The 26,822-nt window shown below is 43.1% G+C and overlaps 1 protein-coding gene and 1 long non-coding RNA gene across 3 annotated transcripts; one reads left to right on the top strand and one right to left on the bottom strand.

Annotated features, from left to right (window-relative positions):
* Nucleotides 1–30: 30 nt before the first annotated feature.
* On the bottom strand, nt 31–1,712 carry LOC116374463 (uncharacterized). The gene is made up of 2 exons (XR_004210400.1): nt 1,471–1,712; nt 31–1,232 (listed from the first exon to the last, which is right to left on the bottom strand). It is a non-coding gene; the product is annotated as an uncharacterized LOC116374463 (long non-coding RNA).
* Nucleotides 1,713–7,498: 5,786 nt separating this feature from the next.
* On the top strand, nt 7,499–26,713 carry LOC109893479 (DNA (cytosine-5)-methyltransferase 1). Of its 2 annotated transcripts, XM_031827481.1 has the most exons (35): nt 7,499–7,699; nt 8,458–8,500; nt 12,868–12,975; nt 13,130–13,379; nt 13,624–13,699; nt 13,787–13,880; nt 13,970–14,010; nt 14,098–14,152; nt 14,233–14,316; nt 14,509–14,618; nt 14,725–14,843; nt 14,991–15,083; nt 15,210–15,361; nt 15,560–15,747; nt 16,122–16,136; nt 16,399–16,582; nt 18,619–18,716; nt 19,075–19,228; nt 19,391–19,506; nt 19,595–19,796; nt 19,961–20,097; nt 20,688–20,867; nt 22,402–22,626; nt 22,825–23,017; nt 23,151–23,241; nt 23,389–23,517; nt 23,674–23,956; nt 24,070–24,211; nt 24,364–24,530; nt 24,628–24,805; nt 25,177–25,372; nt 25,635–25,798; nt 25,980–26,096; nt 26,186–26,294; nt 26,428–26,713. In XM_031827481.1, the coding sequence occupies exons 1-35, from the start codon at nt 7,653–7,655 to the stop codon at nt 26,478–26,480; spliced, it is 4,593 nt and encodes a 1,530-aa protein (XP_031683341.1). In that variant the 5' UTR covers nt 7,499–7,652; the 3' UTR covers nt 26,481–26,713. The 2 variants fall into 2 exon arrangements, with proteins under 2 accessions (XP_031683341.1, XP_020342297.2); XM_020486708.2 differs by lacking the exon at nt 16,122–16,136.
* Nucleotides 26,714–26,822: the final 109 nt, after the last annotated feature.

Below are 26,822 nucleotides of genomic sequence, written 5' to 3' on the forward strand. Positions count from 1 at the left end.
TCTTTCAAAATCTCACATGGCTGCATGAGGTGGAATTGAAAACTGATATTTAATCCAAACATGCTCTAACAAAGTCTAAAAAAATACTTGTTTCAACATGAAAAAGCGCTATGGAAATGTTTCCATTAAACTTTCCCCATTTAACCTTGGCCTTCACATCTAACAGCATGGTTTTAACTGCTTCCAGACTAACATGAGAAAGATTTCTGTTGTGTGAAATGTTAGGGGTGACCATAAGGGGCAGGAGAGGTCAGGGAGGGAAAGAAAGAAAATTGGGTGTGGCAGGCAGTTTCAAGAAATTGTTATTTAGGAGGGAGAGTGGCTGTTTTTCTGGGCGCTCCATAAAGATGGGAGACAGCCTTGGGAGGGAGGGCGGACTCTGGGCCACGGCCCGGGAGAGGCTGACGGAGTGTGGACTTGAAAGAGAGTCTGGCCTGGTTGCTGTCAGACGTCCAGGATTCCTGGGTGGGAACATTGGCTAAATCAGCCCCAGGAGGCTGCGCTGCGGTCATGACTAAAAGGGATCCAGCTTTTGTCAAATTAAAGTCCGATTTGACTTTTCGTAGCAGGTTAGAACTTACGCAGCAGGTTAGGAGAATTAACATAGCAGGTTAGGAGAATTAACATAGCAGGTTAGTATAATTAACACAGCAGGTTAGTATAATTAACACAGCAGGTTAGTATAATTAACATAGCAGGTTAGTATAATTAACACAGCAGGTTAGTATAATTAACACAGCAGGTTAGTATAATTAACATAGAAGGTTAATATAATTGACATAGCAGGTTAGTATAATTAACATAGCAGGTTAGTATAATTAACATAGCAGGTTAGTATAATTAACATAGCAGGTTAGTATAATTAACATAGCAGGTTAGGATAATTAACATAGCAGGTTAGTATAATTAACATAGCAGGTTAGTATAATTAACACAGCAGGTTAGTATATTTAACATAGCAGGTTAGTATAATTAACACAGCAGGTTAGTATAATTAACATAGCAGGTTAGTATAATTAACATAGCAGGTTAGTATAATTAACATAGCAGGTTAGGAGAATTAACACAGCAGGTTAGGAGAATTAAGTTAAGGTTAGGTAAAATCCTTTAAAAAATACTTTTACAGTTAATTTGACAAAAGCTGGATCCCTTCCAGCCATGACCCTGCGCTGCTGGGAATGTGGCCAATAATTACCAGAGCTCAGCAGCAGGATATGACAGAGTCTAGAAACCTGTAGGTGAAGAACACAAAAGGCATAAAGGTTTACGCTGTGTGCATAAAGCTCAACTGAAACAGCTGCATATGCTTAAAAAGACATGAACACATTCACGCCACACAGGCACACCCTCAATCAGGCATCCATATTGGGAAAAACAAGACTGCACACTTGCGAGTTTAAAACATACAGGCACTTGGAGTCAGCTGCACATTCCTGTTATAGATATATCACAGCAAAAACACACACGTACAAAGAAGCTCATATGCTCTTGTAACCGATGTGAAATGGCGTGCTGGTTAGCGGGGTGCGCGCTAATAGCGTTTCAATCGGTGACGTCACTCGCTCTGAGACCTTGAAGTAGTTGTTCCCCTTGCAGACAAGGGCTGCGGCTTTTATGGAGCGATGGGTTACGGTGTTTTGTGGGTGTCAGTTGTTGATATGTGCAGAGGCTCCCTGGAAGCCTTGGAAGGGGCGAGAGGAACGGAAGCTATACTGTTACACCCTCAGCCTCAAGAAATTGACATCAACCGTAATGAACTTGTGCCACCTTGTGGTGAAACAGACTTCACTTTTGTTGAATATGATGTGTGTGAGTTTTTAATATAATTATTTAATTTTTTATTCATGGATACTTTGTATTTCTACACATTCATTATTAACTTTTGTTTTCGGTTGCATTAATGTAAATGTTTGTTTTTCGACAATAGACACACATGTTGCTATTGTGTACTGGTCGTTCCACGAAATGAGTCCCTTTTGCATCCCTTTGATATTTTAAGTAGAAATTGTGCACCAATTTTACATTTTAAAAGTATGTTATATTAAACGAAGTACCCATTAATATAGAACACGTTTTTATATCAATAAAGACACTCTATGCACCCTCTGTGTCTTCTAGGAATATTTTAACCCACTTAAACCCAAAGGTTTTCACCATCGTTGTTAAGCCCTTTACAATGCTTTGACAAAGTCATTTCTGGAGTTTACGTATTTCATATGATTAGTTATTAATTTTAAGGTAAAAAATAAATAAACATGACACTCATTCTAAGGTCAACCATGTTATATTAACTGAACTCTCGTTTTAATATGGTGAAACTATTCCTATTTAAATACTATTTCAAAAGAAACATTGATCATTCAGAAAGTATTCAGACCCCTTAACTTTTTCCACATCTTGTTATGCTACATCCGTATTCTAAAATAGATTGAATTGTTTTTTCCCCCTCATCAATCTACACACAATACCCCATTATGACAAAGCAAAAACAGGTCAAGATTGTTTTGCAAATACAAAACTGAAATATCACATTTACATAAGTATTCAGACCCTTAACTCAGTACTTTGTTGAAGCACCTTTGGCAGTGATTACAGTCTTGACTCTTCTTGGCACACCAGTATTTGGGGAATTTCTCCCATTCTTCTCTACAGATCCTCTCAAGCGCTGTCAGGTTGGTTGGGGAGCGTCACTGCACAGCTATTTGCAGGTCTCTTCAGATGTTCGATCAGGTTCAAGTCCAGGCTCTGGCAGGGTCACTCAAGGACATTCAGAGACTTGTCCTGAAGCCACTCCTGCGTTGTCTTGGCTGTGTGCTTCGGGTCGTTGTCCTGTTGGAAGGTTATCCTTCCCCCCAGTCTGAGGTCCTGAGCACTATGGAGCAGGTTTTCATCAAGGATCTGTCTGTACTTTGCTTTGTTCATCTTTCCCTCGATCCTGACTAGTCTCCCAGTCCCTACTGCTGAAAAACATCTCTACAGCATAATGCTGCCACCACCATGCTTCACCATAGAGAGGGTGCCAGGTTTCCTCCAAACGTGACGCTTGGCATTCAGGCCCAAAAGTTCAATCTTGGTTTCATCAGACCAGAGGATCTGGTTTCTCATGGTCTGAGTCTTTAGGCAAACTCCAAGCAGAATATCATGTTCCTTTTACTGAGGAGTGACTTCCATCTGGCCACTGTACCACAAAGCCCTGATTGGTGGAGTACTGCAGAGATGGTTGTCCTTCTGGAAGTTTCTCCCATCGCCACAGAGGCACTCTAGAGCTCTGAATACTTTCCGAATGCATTCTATTCAACTTCTCAGATGCATTCAGGTTCAGTTTTCTAAATTCAGAGACATCATCCTGGGCACTCATTTATCAATGTTGAGTGCGAACAGAAATGTTCATAAAGCATGCGTGCGATCATTTCTAAGCAAACTGTTGGATTTATCAATTTGTACTTATACTTGAGAATGTGCGTAAATTTAAGCACAACTCTGACCATGTGTACGCACAACACCTTGTGGTAGAAAAGTCAATCTGGCACAAGCTGCATTACGCAGGGAGCTGTTTTCAATGAGCGTGCAGAATTTTTTGCTGAGAGCAACGCTTGGCTTATTAGTAGATTAAGTTTTCCAAGGCATATTTTATTGTATCTCTGCAACCAACTCTCTCCAGTATTAGAAAGTGAGACGTAACGCACCAATGCAATCCCAGTGCACACCCAAGTCCTCTCCACCCTGGACGTTTTGGCCACTGGAACATTCCAACGGGAGTCTGCGGATTGGTCTGGCATTTCACAACCAACCATGAGCCGAATATTGCCTGCAGTCCTTCATGGCATTATTTCATTGACCCCACAATACATCGTTTCCGTACACTGCTGTGCAACAGGCCAGAGTGAAAAGGGATTTCCCAATGTCATTGGAACAATTGACTGCACCCACATCGCAATAAAAGCACCATCAATGAACGAAATCAACTTCGTCAAACAGAAAAGGTTTCCATTCTGTCAATGTGCAGGTCATCTGTGACTCACATTTGGCTTTGTTGACTGTAGTGGCCAGGTGGGACACATGATTCATTCATTGCGCAGAACAACAGCTCAGTTGGCCTTAACCTCCAGGAGAGCTGTTGAGTATGGATGGCTTATTGGTAAGTGACTAGTGTTTTATTTGCCATGTTCGACCTCTAATGGGAAACTGAATGTTATGTTCATAACTGCAGGAGACCGGGGCTACCCATTAAAAACCATGGCTGATGACTCCCCTCACAAACCAAAAAGATGCAAGGTACAACTAAGGCCACACACGCACAAGAACAACAGTGGCGCGCACCATATGGCCAGTTGAAAGGGCGTTTGCTGTGCTTGTCTGGGACAGGAGACATACTGCAATACCAGCCTAGCAAGGCTTGCCTTTGAAATTACATCTTCAAATGCCATTGTGTGAATGTAATACAATGTGCAAATTCCTTTTTAGGTTTGCTACATTGTCAAGGCTTGCAGTGTGCGCCACAACATTACATTCAAAAATGGCATTCCACTGAATGATCCACCCAGATCCGATGAGCCCATGCCTGACGGAGTGTTTCCCACCACCCATAGCTCTGTAACTGAAGACAAGAGTCAATATCATACAACGGTTTAAAGGTATCTGTTCTTCCAAATATTGTAATCAAATCGACAAGGAAAACACGTTTACATTGCGCCAGAATTTGTCTCACATGCTTAACACAATCAACAAGTTATTTCAATGATTGATTACTCTCTCAGGCCGTTGCATACATCCTCCAGCTGAAGTGCTCGCCAAAGCAGACACACTTCTTGTAGGCCTGGGGGTGGCTGAGGGGGTCAGGCAAATCACCCACATCGGTGAAGATTTCATGTTTCATGTTTTGTTATATATTTGTCAAGAAAAAATATTTAGATGCGGTCCATGTTTGAATATGGTTGCGAAAATAAAGTTTGGCTTACCATCAGTTGGTGTCTGCTATTCCTTCAGGGTCTGGGAGAGGGTCCTCAGTATCACCATCAAATGATGCCAGACACTGAGGTCTTTCCAATTATGCTGCCAATGCGCTGGTCCATTGTAGACAGTGAAGAGTCACTTTGCACTCCTCCTGTTGCACTCCTGTTGCACTTCTATCCCTTTTGTGGATCTTTTTTTTTTTTTTGCATACGTTTTCCAATCAAACCAATTATTTAATTTAATTAATTATTTAATTAATTATTTTATTTAATTAACTGTTCTGCACTCAGAGGCAGAATTTACCACAGCTCTAACCTGCTCCCAAGCAATATTTTTTTATCTTATTTGTCAAGTATGTCTTGTTTTGCTTCCACTTCGGTGATCAAAAGTTATATTTCTATTTCAGCGAAAAAAAGTATTTTCTTTGATATCCAAATAGAGTACCACAGTATGAGTCACAATACCCATAAAAACCTAGCGGTCAAACACCTTTATTTTTTTAATTTTTAGAAACACTTAAAATAAAGGCTGTGTTTCGTGTAGACTGCCATTTTGATAACCGTGTAAATCTCCATAGGACAAGGTGACTTTTATTACTAAATTAGCCTGTATTTAATCACCAAAATGAAATGCTAATTAACTACCTACCTGAGGTGACAGGTAGCCTAGTGGTTAGAGCGTTGAACTAGTAACTGAAAGGTTGCTAGATCAAATCCTGGCGCTGACAAGGTAAAATTCTGTTGTTCTGCCCTTGAGCAAGGCAGTTAACCCACTGTTCCTAAGCTGTCATTGAAAAAAATAATTTGTTCTTACTGACTTGCCTAGTAAAATGAAACTGCTCATGTGGCTATTATAAAGAACTACAAATGCCATGATGATCTGGACGAGACTGCCTAATTGAAGCAGTCTCTATCTAGATCATCTCTAGATTAACTACCATGTAGTAATGAATAACTTGGCAAAATGTATTTTAAGTGGACAATTCTGTGAACTGTCCTGTGCAAGTTTTAAATGGATATAATACCTGTTAACAAAGGTGTCAGAGATGATGTGCAGGAGCTTGCAGGGATTTCTAGTCTTGCATGATGTCTACTTTTATGCTAATTAGTTTTTCGAATCTGAGAGTAAATAGACAAATATATTTATGTCACCTTCTCCGAGAGAGATTTAAATGGTTTATCAAAACGTCACGCCAGGGCAAGCCTACACAAAACACAGCTCCTATTTTAAGTGTTTCTAAAATCCCCTATGAAAAAAATGAATGGTGGAAAAACAACTGGAACTGTTTCCCTGTTTGACCGCTAGGTTTTATGGGTATTTTTACACTTCCAATGTGAGTCTCTATAGGCTTTAGCTAAGTGTGTTAACACAGTCTTTAAATCTGTTATCCTCTACCTTTCCTGGCTGGCAAAGTAGCAATGCTTGACTTAGGCAGGATCTCACCAGAGCTGAGTACCAGCATTTCAAATGTTCTACTGCTTGAGCTCCTGTTACTTTTAGAAAATATTAGCTTAAAAGTATTGTGGAGCTTCTGGACCTAAATATAAACAGTACTGACACCCAAATTGAGTACCGGCACCTATTTCAGACCAAGTCAAGCACTGTAAAGCACCAGGATGTTGGTCTCTGGTTTTCAATCTGAATTTATAGAACTGAATTTGAAATCTGAATGCATTTGAGAAGTTTAATATATTAACTTATATTAACTTGAAATTATAGTTTGTAAACTTGGTACACAGACAGTGAATGCAATATCTACAACATTGAAACTAAATATATAAATATTGAATTTTAACATTAAATTCAATTTTATTTTAAAACGGAATGCAATATTCATTCAATTCAGTTTCAAATCATTAAATACAAGTCTGAATTAAATTTGTGCGTTACAATGTATTTTATTTCAAAATAAAAAACGATGGAATTCAAATACAATTTCTGTTGCCACTGAAATTAACCATAAATAAACCACACCCCCGCCACCCCCACGTGTGCGTATGCCAAGTTGCCCCAAGTCCACCAGATGCATATGATGTATATGCGTTTTGAAAATATTGAACGCATGGTGCACAGAACGCACAACCACCTAGTGCGTTATCCCTAACGTAGCGTTCGTACTGCTCCTTTGACAATGAATGACAACCGCTTTAGTTGTACAGCAGGTCACCATAACAAATACATTTATAAAGCCAGCGATGTTTATCTCTGATAAGTAAAAAAACAAAACATCAACCATTATCACTAGCAATCCGATTGCATTTCCCTCAAAAAATAATGTACATTGTGGTGAACGTAGTTTCGTAGTAGGCAAATCAATGGGGGTATCAACAATTTACAATATTCCATAGAGGTGAAAAGATACTATGAAACAAACAGCCAATGCTATGGATGTATTATTTAATTTAACTATCAATGTAAAAGTTGTTCAAAACCTTAATCGATACATTTATTAATGAAATGTGATCCCATATTCTCCATGCGTTTCACCTATACATCAACGTAATGGTAAAGTCCAAAATGCCCGGGTTTCCGCGCGAAAAGAGGGCCCGCGCGCCTGAACTGCATATAGCCTACAACAGATGCTACACACATTGTTGTTCAGAGAGCTCTGGTTTTAGCACATTGTTTCAACGATTCTTTGCTGTTGTTTTTTAATCTAAACGAATTTTATATTTTAGTCTATCACGCTCACACTTGAAATGCCAGCCAATGCCTCCTTGTCTCTGCCGGTGGATGTCAGGAAAAGGTAACGTTACAAGCTAGCGCAAATGTAATGTTGCAGTGCTGTCATGTTCGGCTAGCTAGCTTGCAGCACACTGCATTCAGTTCACCCTTTGTCCTGTCAAATAAGCACACATGCATGGCATGGGGTATTCTAATTCTCACCGCATCACACGATCCACCATTCCATGCACAATACTGCGAATGAATGTTGCCATGCTGAAGCTGCTCAGCTAACTGGATTGCTAGCTAGCATCTTCCACACAGTTTACTACCTATGCCATGTCTAGCTATTTAACTGTACCAAAGATGCATTGAGCTTTGGAATAGATTTGGCGCCAAATAATACATTTTGGCTCATGTCAGCTGTTTCCTCTCACTTCAATATTGGATACATGCATGTTTTTATTTCCTATTGGCTAACTAATGTTAACGTTTGCGTTATGCTCTAATTGTTAGCTTGCTAGCTATCATCGACTATTTGTGAAATGGTAGCAACTCAAAACGGCTAACTATCTACTTTGTCTGTTTACAGCATAACATTACTCTAGCTGGCTTATTTTATTCGATGCTTGGTACAGTAGCTAGGATAGGAATTCAAATCTAAGTCAGGTTCACAATCAAGTGTCCAGCTAATTAGCTAGATATCGTTAACATTTTAGCGTTAGCCACCTGCCAACCAGTTGTGCCATGTTGATATGTTGGATTTGACTATGTTCATGTTTAGGTAATTGTAGCAAGTGGGTAACACTTTATTTTATATATATATATTTATTTAAACAGGCTGGAGGTGTTGGAAAAAGATGAAGATGGGATCTCAGATGAGGTGAGTGACCTGAACTTCCAAGTTGGACATTTGGTTTCGGTTGCTAAAGACTTATTTACGTTTTCTATGTTATTTAATCGTTAATGTCCAGAAAGCCGATCATGACTGTCCCTTTGTGAAGTTGTATTCGTCGTATGTACAAGATACACATGGTATACATCGTCCAACGAAATGGTTACTTGCAGGTCGCTTGGCAATATGAAATAATACAAGAGAAAGTAAATGGCTCAAACTAGAATAAACATTTTAGCATAAGTATAATACAAGAATGCACAATCTATAGTCTAATATTTACACCTTTTTGGGGGATTGCAGGGCAAGTTTTTACATTGTGCATTATTTTGTGTGTGGCATGCAATCGTGTGGATTTGTATTTATTTTTTCACCTTTTATTTAACCAGGTAGGCTAGTTGAGAACAAGTTCACATTTTCAATTGCGACCTGGCCAAGATAAAGCAAAGCAGTTTGACACATACCACAACATTTTACACATGGAGTAAACAATTAACAAGTCAATAACACAGTAGAAAACAAAGGGGGGGTCTATATACAATGTGTGCAAAAGGCATGAGGAGGTAGGCAAATAATTACAATTTTGCAGATTAACACTGGAGTGATAAAAGATCAGATGGTCATGTACAGGTAGAGATATTGGTGTGCAGAAGAGCAGAAAAGTAAATAAATAAAAACAGTATGGGGATGAGGTAGGTGAAAAGGGTGGGCTATTTACCAATAGACTATGTACAGCTGCAGCGATCGGTTAGCTGCTCAGATAGCTGATGTTTGAAGTTGGTGAGGGAGATAAAAGTCTCCAACTTCAGCGATTTTTGCAATTCGTTCCAGTCACAGGCAGCAGAGTACTGGAACGAAAGGCGGCCAAATGAGGTGTTGGCTTTAGGGATGATCAGTGAGATACACCTGCTGGAGCGCGTGCTACGGATGGGTGTTGCCATCGTGACCAGTGAGCTGAGATAAGGCGGAGCTTTACCTAGCATAGACTTGTAGATGACCTGGAGCCAGTGGGTCTGGCGACGAATATGTAGCGAGGGCCAGCCGACTAGAGCATACAAGTCGCAGTGGTGGGTGGTATAAGGTGCTTTAGTGACAAAACGGATGGCACTGTGATAGACTGCATCCAGTTTGCTGAGTAGAGTGTTGGAAGCCATTTTGTAGATTTATTTATTTATTTTTATTTTACCTTTATTTAACCAGGTAGGCAAGTTGAGAACAAGTTCTCATTTACAATTGCGACCTGGCCAAGATAAAGCAAAGCAGTTCGACAGATAAAACGACACAGAGTTACACATGGAGTAAAAACAAACATACAGTCAATAATGCAGTATAAACAAGTCTATATACAATGTGAGGTGAGAAGGGAGGTAAAGGCAAAAAAGGCCATGATGGCAAAGTAAATACAATATAGCAAGTAAAATACTGGAATGGTAGTTTTGCAATGGAAGAATGTGCAAAGTAGAAATAAAAAATAATGGGGTGCAAAGGAGCAAAATAAATAAATAAATAAAAATTAAATACAGTTGGGAACGAGGTAGTTGTTTGGGCTAAATTATAGGTGGGCTATGTACAGGTGCAGTAATCTGTGAGCTGCTCTGACAGTTGGTGCTTAAAGCTAGTGAGGGAGATAAGTGTTTCCAGTTTCAGAGATTTTTGTAGTTCGTTCCAGTCATTGGCAGCAGAGAACTGGAAGGAGAGGCGGCCAAAGAAAGAATTGGTTTTGGGGGTGACTAGAGAGATATACCTGCTGGAGCGTGTGCTACAGGTGGGAGATGCTATGGTGACCAGCGAGCTGAGATAAGGGGGGACTTTACCTAGCAGGGTCTTGTAGATGACATGGAGCCAGTGGGTTTGGCGACGAGTATGAAGCGAGGGCCAGCCAACGAGAGCGTACAGGTCGCAATGGTGGGTAGTATATGGGGCTTTGGTGATAAAACGGATTGCACTGTGATAGACTGCATCCAATTTGTTGAGTAGGGTATTGGAGGCTATTTTGTAAATGACATCGCCAAAGTCGAGGATTGGTAGGATGGTCAGTTTTACAAGGGTATGTTTGGCAGCATGAGTGAAGGATGCTTTGTTGCGAAATAGGAAGCCAATTCTAGATTTAACTTTGGATTGGAGATGTTTGATATGGGTCTGGAAGGAGAGTTTACAGTCTAACCAGACACCTAAGTATTTGTAGTTGTCCACGTATTCTAAGTCAGAGCCGTCCAGAGTAGTGATGTTGGACAGGCGGGTAGGTGCAGGTAGCGATCGGTTGAAGAGCATGCATTTAGTTTTACTTGTATTTAAGAGCAATTGGAGGCCACGGAAGGAGAGTTGTATGGCATTGAAGCTTGCCTGGAGGGTTGTTAACACAGTGTCCAAAGAAGGGCCGGAAGTATACAGAATGGTGTCGTCTGCGTAGAGGTGGATCAGGGAATCGCCCGCAGCAAGAGCAACATCATTGATATACACAGAGAAAAGAGTCGGCCCGAGAATTGAACCCTGTGGCACCCCCATAGAGACTGCCAGAGGACCGGACAGCATGCCCTCCGATTTGACACACTGAACTCTGTCTGCAAAGTAATTGGTGAACCAGGCAAGGCAGTCATCCGAAAAACCGAGGCTACTGAGTCTGCCGATAAGAATATGGTGATTGACAGAGTCGAAAGCCTTGGCAAGGTCGATGAAGACGGCTGCACAGTACTGTCTTTTATCGATGGCGGTTATGATGTCGTTTAGTACCTTGAGTGTGGCTGAGGTGCACCCATGACCGGCTCGGAAACCAGATTGCACAGCGGAGAAGGTACGGTGGGATTCGAGATGGTCAGTGACCTGTTTGTTGACTTGGCTTTCGAAGACCTTAGATAGGCAGGGCAGGATGGATATAGGTCTGTAACAGTTTGGGTCCAGGGTGTCTCCCCCTTTGAAGAGGGGGATGACTGCGGCAGCTTTCCAATCCTTGGGGATCTCAGACGAGATGAAAGAGAGGTTGAACAGGCTGGTAATAGGGGTTGCGACAATGGTGGCAGATAGTTTCAGAAATAGAGGGTCCAGATTGTCAAGCCCAGCTGATTTGTACGGGTCCAGGTTTTGCAGCTCTTTCAGAACATCTGCTATCTGGATTTGGGTAAAGGAGAACCTGGAGAGGCTTGGGCGAGGAGCTGCGGGGGGGGCGGAGCTGTTGGCAGAGGTTGAAGTAGCCAGGCGGAAGGCATGGCCAGCCGTTGAGAAATGCTTATTGAAGTTTTCGATAATCATGGATTTATCAGTGGTGACCGTGTTACCTAGCCTCAGTGCAGTGGGCAGCTGGGAGGAGGTGCTCTTGTTCTCCATGGACTTCACAGTGTCCCAGAACTTTTTGGAGTTGGAGCTACAGGATGCAAACTTCTGCCTGAAGAAGCTGGCCTTAGCTTTCCTGACTGACTGCGTGTATTGGTTCTGGACTTCCCTGAACAGTTGCATATCACGGGGACTATTCGATGCTATTGCAGTCCGCCACAGGATGTTTTTGTGCTGGTCGAGGGCAGTCAGGTCTGGGGTGAACCAAGGGCTGTATCTGTTCTTAGTTCTGCATTTTTTGAACGGAGCATGCTTATCTAAAATGGTGAGGAAGTTACTTTTAAAGAATGACCAGGCATCCTCAACTGACGGGATGAGGTCAATGTCCTTCCAGGATACCCGGGCCAGGTCGATTAGAAAGGCCTGCTCACAGAAGTGTTTTAGGGAGCGTTTGACAGTGATGAGTGGTGGTCGTTTGACTGCGGCTCCGTAGCGGATACAGGCAATGAGGCAGTGATCGCTGAGATCCTGGTTGAAGACAGCGGAGGTGTATTTGGAGGGCCAGTTGGTCAGGATGACGTCTATGAGGGTGTCCTTGTTTACAGAGTTAGGGTTGTACCTGGTGGGTTCCTTGATGATTTGTGTGAGATTGAGGGCATCTAGCTTAGATTGTAGGACTGGCGGGGTGTTAAGCATATCCCAGTTTAGGTCACCTAACAGAACAAACTCTGAAGCTAGATGGGGGGCGATAAGGGACGTAAGGCAATAAATAGGCCATGGTGATGAAGTAATTACAATATAGCAATTAAACACTGGAATGGTAGATGTGCAGAAAGAAAAAATATATCACACAACTGTGCAAGTAGAGATACTGGGGTGCAAGATAAATGTAAGGAGAGCTGCATAGTGTTCAACATTCTGATGGCTTGTAGCTACAAGCCGTCTCCGAGCCTGTTGGTATCAGACCTCATGCTCCAATAGTCTTCCTCACAGTAAGCGAGTGAACTGCTTGTGGCTAAGCACTTAAAATAACTTGGATGGGTAGCACCTTCCAAAGCAGGTCTTAAACGAGTTTATTTAACTCATAGGACCTTGTCAAAGAAAAGGTGGAGTTGGTGCAGGACTTCCTGCATGCGGATGCCCAGGACCAGCTCAGCAGCCTGAAAGCCAAGATGAAGAGTTCAGAGATCTCAATGGTGAGTTGTGGCTGCAACCTGTCACTCTAAAGAATCCACTCACTCTGGCCCATCACTCACTCCACATAAATAGTATGTTTGGGTTTGTCCAAAATGGCACTTTATTTCCTATATAGTGCAGTGCTTTTAACCAGGGCCTGCATGTTCCCCTCAGGATGGCTACCTCTCTAAGGTGAAGGCCCTATTGGGACGTGAGCTGTGTGTGGAGAATGGCTCACATGGGGATGTTGTGGAGCAGAACTGCAAGAATGGCAAAACAAATGGCTCTGCAGCAAATGGTGACTCTCACAAGGAAGAGGATGATGATGGACTCATGGACACCAAAGAGGCTGATGCCATGAAGTCTCCTTCTGCCCCCAAAGGCAAGGGAGGACGGAAGAGCAAGTCAGACTCTGAGCCCAAGAGTGAGTAGGAGTGGCTGGGAACATCCATTTGAAATCTATACAGTATCCCTTACTTTTCTGTGATGTCTCTTGCTCTGAAAGATTGGTTCTGATGTCCATCTAATTGTTTGACCATCAACTTGTAAAACACCAAACACATTTTTAGAGAACTGTACATTTTGGGAAATGATCAAGTGTTGAGGCGCATGTGCAATTGATTCCATATCCTTAAATAATAAAACATTGTTTCTTTGCTTATGTCCAGAATCTCCTGGTTCCAGGGTCACAAGAAACTCTGTCTCCGGGAAACAACCGACCATCTTATCAATGTTCTCCAAAGTGTGAGTAGGAACTCATCTGTTTTCCTTAACCTTTCAAGGTCTTATGCATTCTGCTCATGAGTAAACTTTCCTCTTGCTCCCTTGCAGTCAGAAGTGCAAGTCTGATGAGGTGAATGGAGAGGTTACAAATGGAAAAGTGGAAGAGCAGGAGAAAATAGAGCGGGACATGGAGGAAGAGGAGGTGATCTTATTGTTTGGCACCTGCCACTCAAACCTTGTGATTTACTCTTATTCATCAATGCTCCTGCTAATCAGTCATTTCTGTTGTAGACACCGGAAGAGAAGCGTTTTAAAGTGGAGTCAGACAATAAGTAAGACCTTCCACCTTCTAACCCCCTCCCTTCAATTGGCCACACCCTTCCTCCAATTTGCATTGACAATCACATCTCTCTTCTCAGGCCAGTTGCAGAGGACGCCACTAGTGAGAAAATGAAGCAAGTGGCTCCAGCTAAGGTGAGGCCTATTCCTGCACTCGCGCAGTTATAATTTTGGTGCAGAGTTGCAGTGTCACTGATGCTCATCTCCTGTTTCAGACTCCACCCCCTAAATGTCCAGACTGCAGGCAGTATCTGGATGACTCGGACCTCAAGTTATTTCAGGGAGATCCTGATAATGCGGTGAGAAACTCGAGTGTGACTACAGAAAATGTGATAAGGTGCCATTTTTGCGTAGCATTGGGGCCAACTGGATAATTGTTGAATGATGACTTGCACTAAATAGGCTTTTGTAGAGTAAAACAATATGGAGTTATTCTGGTAGAACAATCAATGAAACCATTACTTTTCTTGCTTATGTTTGTATATTTACAGCTGGATGAGCCAGAAATGTTAACAGACGAGCGCCTTTCTCTGTTTGACTCAAACGAAGACGGCTTTGAGAACTACGAAGAACTACCCCAGCACAAGATTACCAACTTCTGGTGAGTGGTCCCTTCATGCTGTCCCTTCAAATGTATACCGCATCAGCCTTTTAGTGCATGTTTTTTTGCTGTCACCTTGGTAAAAGTGAACTGTTCTTTGTTGCAGTGTTTATGACAAGCGTGGCCACCTGTGTCCATTTGACTCTGGGCTCATTGAGAAGAATGTTGAGCTGTACTTCAGCTGTGCAGTTAAGCCCATCTATGATGACAACCCCTGCATGGATGGTATGGCCCTGACCTTTTTCACACTAACTGTTTATATACTTGTTTTCCTCCAACCATTTTAAATCAACTATCTTTACTAAAACATTTTATGTGAGGTATACTTGAGTGGTGTACATCTGGCTAACTACTGTACTGCTATTCTTCTAGGTGGGGTTCCTGCCAAAAAGCTTGGTCCCATCAATGCCTGGTGGATCACTGGTTTTGACGGAGGAGAGAAGGCCTTAATTGGGTTCACTACAGGTAATCTAATCAAGAGCTTCCTTTAGGTTTAAGTGGATTGAACGTTAAAACATTAGCCTAATGCCTATACTCATGGTGTGTGTATAGTGACTCTGATCTCTAACCCATGACGTCTTCTCTCTCCAGCCTTTGCTGACTACATCCTGATGGATCCTAGGGAAGAGTACGCCCCCATCTTCGCCGTGATGCAGGAGAAGATCTACATGAGCAAGATGGTAGTGGAGTTCCTGCAGAAGAACCCTGACGTCAGCTATGAGGACCTCCTCAACAAGATTGAGGTGAAATACTAATGTTTGGTGTAGACACTTGACCAGGGTCGTGTTCATTAGTGCAAAATGTTTCAAATTGATGCAACTAAAGTTTAATGGATAAATGCAGGTAGTTTTTTGTTTAATGAACATGGCCCAAATCTTCACACATGGCAACATCAGCTTTAGCACTGACTTGACTCGCCAGCTCTCCTCTTTGCCCCTAAGACCACAGTGCCTCCTGCTGGGCTGAACTTCAACCGCTTCACAGAGGACACGCTGCTGCGCCACGCCCAGTTTGTGGTGGAGCAGGTGGAGAGCTACGACGAGGCCGGGGACTCTGACGAGCAGCCCATCATCGTCACCCCCTGCATGAGGGACCTGATCAAGCTGGCTGGGGTCACCCTGGGAAAGAGGTAATGATAGGACCTGGTATTGTCTGATGTTGCAACACTTGCCATTATAAGCACAACCCCCCCCCCCCCGTCCTTCCCCTTTAGTGCTGTCTGCTTCACTAGGCTGTGTGGCTGGAAGATAATCATAACTCTTAGTATGAAGTTAAAATTACAGACTTGTCTGTCAGTAGCTGGATTGAAGATGCAATTCAGTCTTAATTTGGCTGTGGTTCATTTTATGTTGAAACCGTAAAGCTAAAGGTCCAGCCACCAGAGCTGTATGTTCACATGCTGATTTGTGTTGTTGAACAATAAGGGGGTTATGTTTGTCTCCCTGCGGTCTGTTCCTTCTGATCCCTGGTGTTTAACAATCCTCTTGACATTCCCTAATGCAGCATGCTGTTGTACTGGTAGGTATTCTACAGCCCTTCGGTCTGAATATATCCTTGGCTTGTTTGGTGTGCATTGCAACAAATGTGTTGTCATAGAGCAATTTGGTGAACTGTATAGCTCATCCCAATTTGTGCTGTTTGTCATTTAAAAAAATCTGCTGCATGGCTGCTTTGGCTGTCGAGAGCTTGAACACAGCATTACTACATTTGTACTAATATTTGTTATACTAATTGATTGCTTTGGGCCATCACCCAACCACCTGCTTCTTTGCCTTCATAGGAGAGCTGCTAGAAGACAGGCCATCCGCCATCCCACCAAGATTGAGAAGGACAGCAAAGGAGGGCCCACTAGAGCGACTACCACCAAGCTGGTCTACAAGATCTTTGACACTTTCTTCTCTGACCAGATTGATCAGAATGAGAAGGATGGTGGAATAAAACGCCAGCGCTGTGGTGTCTGTGAGGTAACTTACTAAGTGCCGATCTGAATAAGGTTGAGCCAAGGCTGGGAGGTGCCTTATTTAATTGCACTTTGAATAAGTGCAAACCTTCTGCCACTCGCACTAGCTAAACCCTTATGCAACTAATTGGAACAGTCTTCTGTTTATAATTGAAGTATGTAGCGCTTTAGAATTAATTTAACTAGGCAAGTCAGTTAACAAATTATTATTTACAATGACTGCCTACGAAAAGGCCGCCTGTGGGGATGGGGGCCTGGGATTAAAAATATAGGACACAACACTACATAGACTTAACCTTTCTAGTGCAGGCGTTCCGCTAGCGGAACCCCTCGACCACTTTCCAATAAAGGCAGCGCACAAAATTCAGTCTAATACAGCAAATGAAAGAAACATCTTGTTAATCTACCCATCGTGTCCGATTTAAAAATAAATAAAATGCTTTACAGCGAAAGCACAACATGATTGTTAGGTCATAGCCAAGTCCAAAAAAAAACACAGCCATTTTTCCAGCCAGAGATAGGAGTCATAAAGAGCAAAAATATTCACTAACCTTTGATCTTCATCAGATGACACTCATAGGACATCACGTTACACAATACATGTGTGTTTTGTTCGATAATGTGCATATTTATATCCAAAAATCTGTTTACATTGGCGCATTAAGTGCAGTAATGTTTTGTTTCCAAAACATCTGTTGATTTTGCAGAAATACTCATAAAACATTGATTAAAGATACAAGTGTTATTCACAGAATTAAAGAGACTTCTCCTTAATGCAACCGCGGTGTCAGATTTCAAAAAAGCTTTACTGAAAAAGTACAACATGCAATAATTTGAGTACAGCGGTCAGAGACCAAAACAAGCCATACAGATACCCGCCATGTTGTGGAGTCAACAGAAGTCAGAAATGGCATTATAAATATTCACTTACCTTTGATCTTCATCAGAATGCACTCCCAGGAATCCCTGTTCCACAAATGTTTTTTGTTCGATAAATTCCATAATTTGTCTAAATACCTCCTTTTTGTTCGCATTTAGTTCACAAATCCAAATTCCCGGCGCACAGGCCAAAGTCAAATTCCATTACAGTTCGTAGAAACATGTCAAACAATCTTTAGGATGTTAACATAAATCTTCAATGTTTCAACCGGAGAATTAGTTTGTCTTTAGAAAGGAAAACCGCTACCTCTCACGGACACACGCCTGACTGAGCACATGGCATTCTGCCAGACCTCTTATTCAATCAGCTCTTATCTCCTCGTTCACAGTAGAAGCCTGAAACAAGGTTCTAAAGACTGTTGGCATCTAGTGGAAGCCTTAGGAAGTGCAATATGACCCCCCATAGACACTATTGGATAGGCAAAGACTTGAGAACTGACAAACCTCAGATTTCCCACTTCCTGGTTGGATTTTTTTTTTCTCATGTTTTTGCCTGCCATATGAGTTGTTATACTCAGACATCATTCAAACCGTTTTAGAAACTTCTGAGTATTTTCTATCCAAATCTACTAATAATATGTATATCCTAGCTTCTGGGCCTGAGTAACAGGCACTTTACTTTGGGCACTCTTTCATCTGGATGTGGAAATACTGCCCCCTACCCAAGAGGTTAAGACAACACAGCATGGCAGCAACACATGGCACAAACATTATTGGGAACAGGTGTTGTATATGGAGGACGAGGGCTGCTGTCTCTCAGATATGGGGGAGTGAGGCCTAGGAAGGTTTTACAAGTAAGCATTCTTGCGACGGGTATACAGAGATGACCAGTATAGAGTGCAGTGATGTGTCCTATAAGGAACATAGGTGGCAAATCTGATGATAGAATGGTAAAGAACATCTAGCCGCTCAAGAGCACCCTTACCTGCCGCTCTCTAAATTACATCTCCGTATTCTAGCATGGGTAGGATGGTCGTTTGGCAGCTGGGGTAAAAGAGGAGCGACTGATGGAGGAAACCAAGTCTAGATGTAACTTTAGGCTGCAGCTTTGGTATGAAATGCCCTAGTTTAAAACGCATGTTCTCTTTCTTCTGTCTCCAGGTTTGCCTAGTTCCAGACTGTGGCAAGTGTTCAGCCTGCAAGGACATGATCAAGTTCGGGGGTAGTGGTCGCAGCAAGCAGGCTTGCCAGAAGAGGAGGTAAGTTAGCTGGTCTTTAGTGCCCCTCTTCACCCTTAGCTGCCTAGATAAATGGTGCCTGCCATGGCTGTAACTGAACACTCATACCATTTTTTGTTCCAGAACACTTCCTTCCCATGAGTTCATTCTGGGAAAAATGCTAAACAGTTCCGAGACTCTTAAAACTAACTCGACTCGATTGTTTTATTTTATTTTTAACTGCCACCAAGTGTGAACTTGGGAATGGGGCTATGCTAGCCAGCTAATGATCATCTTCAGAGGCCTTTATTTCAAATTGGGGGCTTATGTTGTAGGTATGGTGGCTTGAACTCATTGACAAGGGAGCAAATCACATTAGCCAATGTAATTTCCCCACCAGATGCCCTAACCTGGCAGTAAAGGAGGCTGAAGATGATGAGAACATAGAGGAGGAAGAGATGTTGCCTGTAAAGGCCCCTTCAAAGAAGGTGTCCAAGGCCAAGACTAAGAAGCAGAGCAATGGCAAGCTGACCTGGGTTGGAGACTCTATCAAAGTATGTACTCCTTAGTGTTTATGTTCTTAACCTCAAACTGATCAAAATATCCCTTAGTACACCAGACTTTTAATATAAAAAATGTGTATGTAATTTCAATGACTTGCTGCAATGCAGACAGCTATTGGGATAAAGGTTCTCTCCTCTCCCTCCTGTGTTCAGACTGAGGGGAAGAAGCAGTACTACATGAAGGTGTGTATGGACAATGAGGTGCTGGAGGTGGGAGACTGTGTTTCTGTCAGCTCTGATGACCCATCAATCCTGCTCTACCTGGCCAGGTAGGTCCTATAACAGTTTAAGAATCTTGACTTAGCCTTTTCTATTGGTTTCTGTCTGGGTCAGGTGTTGACTGTCTTGGGTCTCCAGGATCACATCCCTGTGGGAGGATAACAATGGGAAGTGGTTTCATGCCCACTGGTTCTGCCGCGGTACAGATACTGTACTGGGGGAGTCCTCTGACCCTCTGGAGTTGTTCCTGGTCGAGGACTGTGAAGACATGCAGCTGAGCTACGTAGAGGGCAAGGTCAACGTCATGTACAAGGCCCCTTCAGACAACTGGTTTATGGAGGTAAGAATTCATTGGCTTTATCGCTCTTTAAGCGGAGTCACTAGCATGGTCCCAGATCTGTGTGCACGGTCTTTCCAACTCCTACAGTCATTGCCATGCCAATTGTCTATACAGTTACTACTCAATGCACATCACTGATGTATTTTGTACCACTGTGTTTTCAGGGTGGCATGGTAGAAGACATCAAGGTGATTGACGATGACAATGGGAAGAATTTCTTCTACCAGCTGTGGTATGAAGGAGACTGTGCCCGCTTTGAGACCCCGCCCACCTTCACACCCCAAGAGGACTGCAAGTACAAGTGAGTCATAATTGACATTTGATAGCCCTATCAGTGCTATAAGTACTTACATTTGGAGCTCTGAAAATCTAGTACTGGAATACCTTGAAAAGCTAACATTTCCTCAGTGTGGTTCTTAGTCATTTTGAAATGTGTTGTAGCTAAGGTTTTTTAATCTCCTGCTCCAACGATTTCATTTCTGATCAGTTTGTGATGTAGACTTTCATTTCTTTCTTACAGTTTCAATTGACTGGTGTTGCGGTAAAACCATGTACGGTTATTATGACATCAAATGTTGTCTTGAACTTGGCTTGCCATACAAAGGGACATTTTGGCTGTTTTTTGTTTGAGAAACATGATACAATAACCTACATCTCAAATGGAAAAATGTTTAATTCTAATGCATAGTGCCTTTGGAAAGGCTTGTCAAGTGGTAATGCTGTTTTTCTTCTATACTGCAATTCAATACAAATTGAGGTCTTCAAATTACAATTCAGTGCTTGAAAGTTGTTGAATTTTACTTAGCAATGTCTATGAACCTTTTAAGTGTTTGACATTTTGATAGGAGGATTAGTAAGTTGGTCTTGGTTACCGTGTCCCCTGTATTTCAGCTTCTGTGCCAGCTGTAGTAGGGCTGAGGAGAGGGAAGAGAAGGAGACTCCTCGGGTGTTTGAACCCATAAAGGACGAGGACCACGACTCCAAGGCCTTATATGTTCTGGCCTGCCTGAAGGGAGAGCAGTTCAGGGTGGGAGACAACTGCTACCTACCGCCCGACGCATACAACTTCAGGTGAGTGGAACATCCAGGAATACTGACACTTATACATGGCATTGTTGAATACTTGTTTCTGATTCGTAAGCTAGGTTTGGTTTGCTAAACTAGCAAGTCTAGTTGCCTTGGTGACCAAAACAATGTAGTGATCTTGTGAACTTGCGCTCTACTTCAGTGGATGTTAAACATTTCTAGTGGCAAATGTGTTCAATTATAGCCTTGGTATAAAAGGCATCAACTCTGGACTCGAAGCATTCTCTGGAAAATAATGCAACTCCATTGCATTTTAGTTCAGCTCCGCTAGCACATTGTGGAACACCTTCCACGTTCATGATTTTCATAGGATGCAAAGCCCCTCGTTGATTCTCATGCATCAGTGGTATTCAAAGTTGGTGTCGTGGGGTAATTGCAGTGGGGTCGCGACAACACAAATTAAGAGTACAGGTTATTGTATGGGACAGTAAACAAATGTTTTTGAGAAATATTTGTTAAACCTCTCTGGGATATGTGAGACGCTAGCGTCCCACCTGGCCAAAAGCCAGTGAAAATACAGCACACCAAATTAAAATAAATTACTATAAAAAAATTACTTTCATGAAATCGCACATGTAAGATACCAAATTAAAGCTACACCTGTTGTGAATCCAGGCAACGTGTCGGATTTCAAAAGGGCTTTTCGGCGAAAGCAAACGCTGCTATTATCTGAGGATAGCACCTCCGTAAACTAAGCATATTTCAACCCTGCAGGTGCGACAACGCAGAAATAAAAATATAATTCATGCCTTACCTTTGACGAGCTTCTTTTGTCAGCACTCCAATATGTCCCATTAACGTAAATAATTGATAAAATTGAAGACTGGATGATCTGTGTGCAATACAGGAGGAAAATAAACTGTAGCTAGCTTTCTGGTCACCTGCCTCTATCGAACAGTACACTTGAAGTGACCCTCGTTCTGAACAGGGCTACTTCTTCAATACACAAAGGAATAACCTCAACCAATTTCTGAAGACTGACATCCAGTGGAAGCGGTAGGAACTGCAAGAAGGTCCCTTAGAAATCTGGATTCCCAATGGAAAACGCATTGAAAAGAGTGACCTCAAAAAAACAAAGATCTGAAGGGTTTCACCTGCTAAATAAGTTCTGTTATACTCAGACATGATTCAAACAGTTTTAGAAACTTCAGTGTTTTCTATCCAAATCTACTAATAATAATATGCATATCTTCTGGGGATGAGTAACAGGCAGTTGAATTTGGGCATGCATTTCATCCGGATGTGAAAATACTGCCCCGTCACCAAGAAGTTAAGGGATAAATCTAATGAATTGAAGATCATTTGATGTAAATCTAATTGTATTGATTTGGGAGGGGTGGGTCCCAAGAGATTCTGGTGCAAAAATGGGGTCCCTGCTGAAAGTTTCAGTACCACTGCCTTACATAGGCATGGTCTCCATTGGGGACAACTAGGCAAATCCTAGTGTTGGCAAATTCAACGTCAGCTTTTATTTGTTTTTAAAAATCTCCCCTTTAACATTATTTTCTTGTGTGCTCAGTGTGAAGGCAGCCAGTCCAGTGAAGCGTCCTCACAGGAAGGAGGATGTGGATGAGGAGTTGTACCCAGAGTACTACAGGAAGCATTCAGACTACATCAAGGGCTCCAACCTGGATGCCCCTGAGCCCTTCAGAGTGGGACGCATCAAGGAGATCTTCTGCCACAGACGCAGCAACGGGAAGGCTGACGTGTCTGAAGTCAAACTGCGCTTGTACAAGTTCTACAGGTGAGCACCCAAGTCAAATGTCATGGTAGAACTGCAAAGAAGGACCCCTTGGATACATGTCAAATTTAGTGACTTTTGTACAATGAGAATTTTGGCCTAAAATGAATCTCTTCACTGTAAGGGATGTGAACTGGTGCCAATACGTGCATGTCTGTATTTTGTGGTTTTACTGTACTCTTAATGTTCACCCTCTGTCAGGCCTGAGAACACTCACAAGGGGGCGAAGGCAGGTTACCACACAGACATCAACCAGCTGTACTGGAGTGACGAGGAAGTGACAGTCAACATGTCAGAGGTGTTGGGCCGGTGTCGTGTAGAGTACGGAGAGGACCTGAATGAGACCGTTCAGGACTTCTCCTCAGGTGGACCTGACCGATTCTACTTCCTTGAGGTGAGGCTGTACTAGATGAGAAGCAATTGAGCAACTTTAACTTCCCATATTATTCTTGCATGCTAAGTAGCTGATATGCTCATTTGAGGAAGTTTGCTCAAGATGGTAATATCGGTCTCCTTCTAACTCAAAGGCTTATAATGCCAAGTCCAAGAGTTTTGAGGACCCACCCAACCATGCCCGCTCTGCTGTGAACAAGGGCAAGGGGAAAGGGAAGGGCAAAGGTAACTACTCTGTCCTCTGTGGGACTTATTGCCAGTCACATAGTTCTCTCCTTTTGAAATGTCCTCATGCCTATTAGAGGTTTAGGCTTGTCATGAGGCTTCTCCGACTACTGTTGTAACTGTGGCTCCAAACCCCCTGCCCTCCAGGTAAAGGGAAGTCGTCTTCTGCTCAGGAGCCTCCAGACCAGGAGCCTCAGGACCCCAAGGTGCCCAAGCTGCGTACCCTGGATGTGTTCTCTGGCTGCGGTGGGCTCTCTGAAGGCTTCCACCAAGCTGGTTAGTAGTTTCTTCACTTCAACAGCTTGGGAAATGTTTAAGTTGTGGGTGAATGAGGGAACTTATTTTAATATACAGGGAGAATTTCTTACAAGAGTGAAGTTAAGTGTTTGTCAGGCCACATAGTGACTGCAATTTGTTGCTCCTACCTGTCAGGTATTGCTGAGACTCTGTGGGCCATCGAGATGTGGGACCCAGCAGCTCAGGCCTTCAGACTGAACAACCCGGGCACCACAGTGTTTACAGAGGACTGCAATGTGCTACTAAAGCTGGTGATGTCTGGAGAGAAGACTAACTCCCTGGGCCAGCGGCTGCCCCAGAAGGGAGACGTGGAGATGCTGTGTGGAGGCCCTCCCTGTCAAGGCTTCAGCGGCATGAACCGCTTCAACTCCAGAACCTACTCCAAATTCAAAAACTCTCTGGTGGTGTCTTATCTCAGGTCAGTTAAACATATGTAGGAGTATATTATTGATCTATCCAAGTACAGAAGCTCCAGTCTAAGTGGTTGCTGTGTAGTTGTATACTTTTCCCCTAACGTGTATTCTCCTATAGTTACTGTGACTACTACAGACCCAAGTTCTTCCTGCTTGAGAACGTGAGGAACTTTGTCTCCTTCAAAAGCTCCATGGTCCTGAAACTGACTCTGCGCTGTCTTGTCCGCATGGGCTATCAGTGCACATTCGGAGTCCTTCAGGTGAGTTATTAGTTAACTTAAGCTGGCATGTTTCTTTCTGATTTATGAATCCAATAGTCTGCAGTATTGTGCAATTTTAGTTATGGTGCTACATGTTGTGAAAGTCATTCATGGGATATGCTTGAGCCTGACCTCTGCTGTCCACTTCCCAGGCTGGGCAGTACGGTGTGGCTCAGACGCGGCGCAGGGCCATCATCCTGGCGGCCGCGCCTGGGGAGAAGCTTCCTCGCTACCCAGAGCCCCTGCATGTGTTCGCTCCCCGGGCATGCTCTCTCAACGTGGTGGTGGACGATAAGAAATATTTCAGCAACGTCACACGGTAAACAGCCACCAGTCAATGTAAACGCATGTTGTATAGCTTGTGATGTGAAGGATGAGGGTTGTGTCTAGTTTCTGATTGTTCCTTCCTGTTTCAGAGGTAATGGCGGCGTGTACAGGACCATCACAGTCAGGGACACCATGTCTGACCTGCCAGAGATCCGCAACGGAGCGTCTGCTCTGGAGATTTCCTACAACGGAGAGCCCCAGTCCTGGTTCCAGAGGCAGATCAGAGGCACACAGTACCAGCCCATCCTCAAAGACCACATCTGCAAGGTACAGCTGCTGCCTCATAGTTACTACAATCACCTGGTGGCTCAGCAGTAACTTGTTAGAACAGCCAAAGGTCTTCTCTTGGATAATTTAGTCAGCTATTAGACTTCAGTGCAGCTTAGTGAAAAGCTGTTTTGGTTTTTACAGAAGCAGAGCGCAAATTTGTAGTGCCTCTAATGCTTGCGGTGTTGGTTAAATTCATGGCGTGTGGTGACTGTCTACATCAAAACAGGAATGGATCATCTCGGAAGTAGAACTAGGAGTAAAAATCGTTGCTTCTCAATGGAATTATGCAATGCCCCATATGCACTGAGAACTGTCACAAGGATGGATGGCTTTCCCTGAAACAAACTAAGTCCCTCTTTTGTTCCCAGGACTTGAGTGCCCTTGTAGCTGCCCGTATGAGGCACATCCCCCTGGCGCCTGGCTCTGACTGGAGGGACCTGCCCAACATCGAGGTCCGGCTGAGAGATGGGACCTCATCCAAGAAGCTCCGCTACACCCACCCTGACAAGAAGAATGGTCGCAGCAGCTCTGGAGCACTGAGGGGTGTTTGTACTTGTTCAGGAGGTACTACATTTCATGGATATTTAGGCCATACAAATGTTATGAAATGCTTAATGCATAAAAAAAATTTACATTTATTTTTATACAACGGCAACCTTATCAGTTTAGCCTCTGGGCTAAAATAGTGGGTGCTTGGAGTGTTCATAACTCTGACAAATAGTCTTAACATGTTCATTTTTATAGCACTTTCAGGTCAGATGGCCAATCCAAGGGGTTGGTGTAATGCTGTCTGTTGATATGTTCTTATTGCCATCCTGTCCTCTAGGGGTGCCCTGTGACCCTGCTGACAGGCAGTTCAACACACTGATCCCCTGGTGTTTGCCCCACACGGGGAACCGCCACAACCATTGGGCTGGCCTCTACGGCAGGCTGGAGTGGGACGGCTTCTTCAGCACCACCGTTACCAACCCTGAGCCCATGGGCAAGCAGGTAAAATCTAATACTGTACCAGTTCTATTGGAATTAATGAATGGCTAGGACCATTTCACCTCGACACAGCCATGTAATAACGTGTACAGTGGTTGGAAATACTAGTCTATAGAAATGTATTGGGGGTCCCTTTCCTGCAGAGCTGTAATTTTGGGTACTAAAATGTCCCGTCATGTGTCAGGGTCGTGTCCTGCATCCAGAGCAGCACCGAGTGGTCAGTGTGAGGGAGTGTGCGCGCTCTCAGGGCTTCCCTGATACCTACCGCTTCTTCGGAAACGTTCTGGACAAACACAGACAGGTACTGGACCTGTTCTCCATCTGGAATTCAATCCCCTACCAGAAAATGCCTTTGAGTGACACTGTCTCCCCCCCCCAAAAAAAAATCAGGTTGGCAACGCTGTTCCTCCACCACTCTCCAGAGCCATTGGACTAGAGATCAAGAAGTGTGTCCTAGAGCGGATCAAGGAGCATGACGATACAAAAGAGAATGAGAAAGGTTAGGCCTGCTCAAAGTTCATTATATTCTGTATTAGCTACCATTGCTCATTTGGGCAAATTACTGATAGTGGCTTTAATGTGGATGGGAAGCATGTCATCAGTATCCGTACGATGTCATTTTCTTCCCTCAGAGAATGGGAAGCAGGAAGAGAACCTCAAGCAGGAGAAGATGGTGTCGGACTAGTGCCCAGCCCTATTCCAATCCCCTTTCCCCTGAGTCATCAAATTCCCTGGAGCCCACCAAGCCACAGGAGATCCTCATATTTTTTAAATGAGCTGGCCAGTCTGCAGTACCATTCCATGTTTATGATTTTCTAAATGTGATTTTAACTATTTGCAAATATCTGCTTGGAACGTGAATCGTATGTAGTTTTTATATGTTGTAATATTTCAAATAAAGCTTATTAAATGGTGTCATCTTGGCCTTCAGTACATCAATTTGTCTGATTTTTCAAAATGGCAGCAAAAATCCGTGCATACAGTAACTGGTGATGCTTATGTTGAATCGCTCAGATTCTATTAAACA

This window comes from Oncorhynchus kisutch, linkage group LG6 (assembly GCF_002021735.2).
Source record: "Oncorhynchus kisutch isolate 150728-3 linkage group LG6, Okis_V2, whole genome shotgun sequence".
Lineage (NCBI taxonomy): Eukaryota > Metazoa > Chordata > Actinopteri > Salmoniformes > Salmonidae > Oncorhynchus > Oncorhynchus kisutch.

Bases quoted from the DNA above. Each gene is read 5' to 3' on its own strand.
- LOC109893479 (XM_031827481.1), top strand. From the start codon at position 7,653: ATGCCAGCCAATGCCTCCTTGTCTCTGCCGGTGGATGTCAGGAAAAG. The intron at 8,501-12,867 runs GTGAGTGACCTG...TTTAACTCATAG, and splicing joins AAGATGGGATCTCAGATGAG to GACCTTGTCAAAGAAAAGGT. The intron at 24,806-25,176 runs GTACAGCTGCTG...TTTTGTTCCCAG, and splicing joins TCAAAGACCACATCTGCAAG to GACTTGAGTGCCCTTGTAGC.